This window comes from Oryzias melastigma, linkage group LG6 (genome assembly GCF_002922805.2).
Source record: "Oryzias melastigma strain HK-1 linkage group LG6, ASM292280v2, whole genome shotgun sequence".
NCBI classification, from domain to species: Eukaryota; Metazoa; Chordata; class Actinopteri; order Beloniformes; family Adrianichthyidae; genus Oryzias; species Oryzias melastigma.
In genome coordinates, this window is record NC_050517.1 from 8,140,422 (window position 1) to 8,145,104 (window position 4,683).

Consider the following 4,683-nt stretch of genomic DNA (forward strand, 5'->3'; position numbering starts at 1 on the left):
CAAATGAAGTAAACTCTAATTTTCAAATTATATCGTGACAACATTATGTCTAAGGGAGAGAAACAATATTAATAGTTGTAAAAAAGAATACTTAAAAGAAATTCTAATAAATAACTTTGAAGATAAATTAGGATTATTTAAATAATATTTATTAATTCATTAGATTTACTTTAAAGTTCCTGGAAAATTGTGTTTTACACGGTGATAGAATGTTATTTGTGTTTTATTAAAAAAAAGAAAATAATCAAAGCAAGAATTAAAAAAAGGATCAATATGAGAAGAAACAACTGTCCTTTTGTTTATCCATCACACAAACTGTATTTTGTTACAATAAAAAGTAAGAACTTTTTTATTTTAATTCAAATAACGACATTTTAAAAATAAAAATATCTCATCTTTGTTGAATTTTTTGACTTTTGACTAATTTGTCTGACAGTCCAGCTTTAGCTTGATTAAGCTAATGTTCAAAAACAACACATTTCCTGCAGAGAGGAGCTGACATACGAGACGCTGATCCATTAAAAGACGTGGCATCCTTTTGTTCCTAAGACGCTCTGTTGTTATTTGTTTAGATATCCAACTTCATATTGAGATCTGATGTATCTAATGTGCTTCTTTAAAGTGCTCCTTTAAGTTTTGTGAGCAGTCTATATATATATATATATATATATATATATATAGAGTTTTAATACTATTTTATCATGCTGTTGGTCTTCATCTTGTATGTTTTGGCATCATCAACTATGAAAGATTTTCAGTGGAAAGGAACAAGAGTTTGATTCAATTAGTTGATACCCGGCAGAAGTTGTACTCTTATTTGTTTAAAAGAAATGGATATTGAATTGAGTATGTTAGTGAATGGCAGAAGAGCTTAGATGAAGTACACCAGTAAGCTTTAAAACATGGCACTAATTAAGTGTAAACTTTTATTAGCAGTGACAAATGTTGCTCAAAATTTTACTCCTCAAACAGTAAATTTGGAATTATTTGACGAGTAGCGAGAGTTAATTTATAAGTTAGTTAGTTTGCTGTTGGGTCTGTAATCACAAGCGTTGAGTCTAAAGGTGCATTCACACCGAATGTGAATTGCACGGTGGAGTCGTTTCAATGTTACATCAATGGCACAGACAGGAATTGAGGTAATTTGAAGTCCTGCGGCACAATTTGAGCAAAGGGGGCGGAGCAGTTGTCTGACACTACCTCGATTTCAGCGGCGAGGTGCGAATTGGGCGGTCAAAATTGAAATATCTGAAATTTGATAGGTCACCGCATCACATCTGCCAATCGGGAACTCAGCTTTGGGCACGAGACGTTTTCAGTAGCTCAATCAGCGGGTAAAATACAAGTCCAATGCAAGCGGTTTTGTCCTAAACTAACATGTATTTTCTTAACCTGCTGGAACTGCTGAGTTTTAGAGCTCATCCGGCTACTTTGGACGGGAGCTGGGATGCACTCTAGACAGATCGGCAGTTTTCACTCCTGTGGCGGTGCTCACTCGCTCAATATGCTGGCAGACAGAGAGCCGCTGCGGGGAGCGGAGGCTGTCAGCTTTTTTAAAAAAAGCAAAAAAGTCTCCTAATTTTATTTGTTCCCTCTTGGGTTAATGCAAGACAGAGAGCCTTCAAGCGCAGCCACAGAGACACAGAAACACAAAGGAAGCAGCTGTCATACAGACACACCACCCTGTACAGGGAAAATATTTTAATAATAATCATAACCCAAACTTGGAGACATGATTATCAATGTTTTTGCAGAACGTTTCACAATAAATTAACCTTATTTCTTAATATCATTTGTGTCTTCCATACATTCTTTGAGATATCCTCAGCACAATAAGACTGGACAGCAGTCTGATGACTTCTTACTGAGATATTTTATTTGACATTACTCTGTTTTTAGTAAGATTTTTGTTTCACTTTTTACTCACAAAAAATCTTAAATGACACATAATAATGTAATATATATCAATAATTATCAGTTTTAATGTCTGGTTGAGTAATTCAGTTTAAAACAATGATGACTCGTCATTGAAACTCTTGTCCTAATCTGAATATTTCTTTAGAGAGAACAGAATCTAATTGAAGTGGTTATCAAAGAGCTGAGCGTTTGGGAGGGGGATTTTCTTCTTCAGGCCCAGTGTGGAATTGACCTGCTCCGCCGACAGCAGGCTGTGCCACTGAACCACCGGTCGCCGTGGGTTGGACAACATGTCCCCCCAGTGCTTCAGTTGATTTCCCGGGGCGTCACAGCCCAGAAACACTTTACCAATGGCGTCATTCCTGGTCATGGCATCATAATCCCACACTGAAATGACCAGATTCACCCTCTGAAGACACAGAAAAAGACAACACTTTAAAAAGTGGTTGAAGGATAAGTAGTTGGACAGGGAAGACATATAATGGAGAAAAGAATAGCACTTGTTATGTACACTCAAAAGATTAACTAAAAGGGCGGTAGGGCTCCAAGCAGTAGAGTACTACAGGTCCAGAATTTACTTTAAAAAAGCTGATGAAGCCCTGCGACGGACCGGCGACTTGTCCAGGGTGAACCCTGCCTTCGCCCATCAGCAGCCGGGATAGGCTCCGGCACCCCCGCGACCCCGAAAGGGAAGAGGCGGCCAAGAAGATGAATGGATGAAAAAGCTGATGAAAAATGCAGGCGGCAGAAAAGGCCGAGTTGTGCCTTTTAGATTTAGAGAATGGATCGTGCAGACGGAAAAGTTGTGGTACTGTAGAGGGAGCAGACAGAATACTTTATTCATCCCCATCAGGAGGAATTCATTGCAATAGAAGAGGATCGAAAGTGTGCCAAAGTCATAAGTGTTTAAAGAGGAATTGTGACCTGTCTCTTCGTTATGTTGATGCATACAGTGGTCACTAATCTCTTTCAGGCCACTGGTCAGTTTAATGCCAAAGGATATTTTCAGGTACCAGCCTGTACGAGGCATCTGATTTTTTTTTTTTTAGCTCCCTGGTTTCTTTAACTTTTAAGGGTAACATATTATTTAATCCTCTGTAAAATAACAGCTTTATTTGCTTACCAGGTTTCATGTAGGAACCATTTAAATGTGAAACAGGCCCAATAAGAATTCTCCTCCCAACCCCTCCAATTGCAGGGGCATTTGAGACATTACTGGTGTCCAAATTTGTAATCACTCTGCTGGTATGGAGTTCCGCGTTGTGCTTTGCCGTGGAGGAGAAACTCATTTCTTCTCATGGTTGTGCTCTGAAGCACAGAAGATTACATTTAATTTTAAGTAACGACTTTTTGTTCTAGAATAACTTTTTTTAAGTCATGAAACTGATGTTATGGATTTTACAAGCGCTGACAGCTACGCATTAATGTAGATGACTGGTGACGATTGATGATGTAATCAAGTGGGAGTGTATTGAATTTGAAAACACTTTTTTTCAATATTTCTCCGTTTGGATGGGTCGGGGAAGGGAGAAGCCGTAGAGGTAGGAGGAGAATTTGGATTCGGCCATAGACTTTCCCTTAAAGGGCCTATGCCATGCAAAATCAACTTTTTGAGCTTTTATGTGTATTATAATGTTCACTCCGCATTGTTAACCACGTCAAAGCAGTATTTTAAACCAGTCATGCATCTCTGAGTATTCCTCTAAAAACTTGCACTCTCAGTATTAAGTCATCCCAACCCACGAAAACAAGAGGGGGGTTTTACGAGCTGATGTCACAAAGTGAGAACCGCCCCTTTCAGGAAGAGACTATGCTGCCTAAACCGCCCCCCAAGCTAACACAATTACCCAATTTCACCACAAAACTAACAATGATCAGCAGCTAGCTTCAGGCACGTGCGCACATAGGGCCCTAGGGGTGCTTGAGCACCTGCCCTTTTGGCCCTGTATGGAAAAAGTGCAAAGATGGGATGTTATGTGCAGGAGCAAGAAGAAATATGGAGAGAGCAGGTAGAAAGAGAAAAGAAGGTGGATGGTAAAGAAGAGGACAGGCAGCAGGCTGGGGTGGTGGAAGAAAACATGGATCACACAGAAAAGAAACACTGGGTGAGTTCCAGAATTCTATTCAGTCTTACCTTTATTTGATCAAACATCACATCAAAAGTGAAAGACTCATTGAAATAAGGGTTCAGTGTTTTCTTTTTCACAGAAGTCTTTCTTTTCTTCCACTTCCTCTTGTCCAACGCCAGCTGCACCTTCACATATGGATCTTAAAACACCAAGAGGAAGAAAATCATCATCAATTATTAACATGCACAACTTTTGCATAAAGCACCATAAAGTAGTGATAGTGAATTATTTCAAAACTTACAAATTAAACCTAAACTGGATTTAAAAACACTTCAAACACTAGTGGTTGCACTGTTCATGCTTACTCTTGATTCCATCACCTACTCTGTAAGTAAAAATTATTTCCAGGTGGGAATTTAATTTTTTCCCTCTTTTTGTAAATTTAACATTTTTGTCTGTCTTGATTGGTGGCTGATGAGCATCATTTCTTGGCAGAGCAATTTAAATGTTTTCAGAAATAATCTATCATATACACCATCATATATTGGCTGTTTCACAGATTTTCTTCTACTTTTTTTATTTAAATTGTGTTTTGTGTCCTGATTGGCTGTTGAACATTTCAATCAACCTCGTTTGTGTCTTGTCTCCTGTACAGTACTGAATCCGTCCAGCTTGCATAGACAAGTTTAGATTTTAT

At 38.4% G+C, this 4,683-nt stretch overlaps 1 protein-coding gene across 4 annotated transcripts in view; it reads right to left on the reverse strand.

The window, feature by feature from the left end:
• Positions 1 to 1,675: 1,675 nt before the first annotated feature.
• syt8 (synaptotagmin VIII) overlaps positions 1,676 to 4,683 on the reverse strand; it is a 13,990-nt gene continuing 10,982 nt past the window's right edge. For all 4 annotated transcript variants that reach the window (XM_036212238.1, XM_036212240.1, XM_036212241.1 and 1 more), the window contains 2 exons: positions 4,052 to 4,185; positions 1,676 to 2,326 (listed from right to left, as the gene is read on the reverse strand). In XM_036212238.1, the coding sequence (XP_036068131.1) occupies positions 2,075 to 2,326; positions 4,052 to 4,185 (386 nt within the window). In that variant the 3' untranslated portion in view covers positions 1,676 to 2,074. The remainder of the gene's footprint in view (positions 2,327 to 4,051; positions 4,186 to 4,683) is intronic.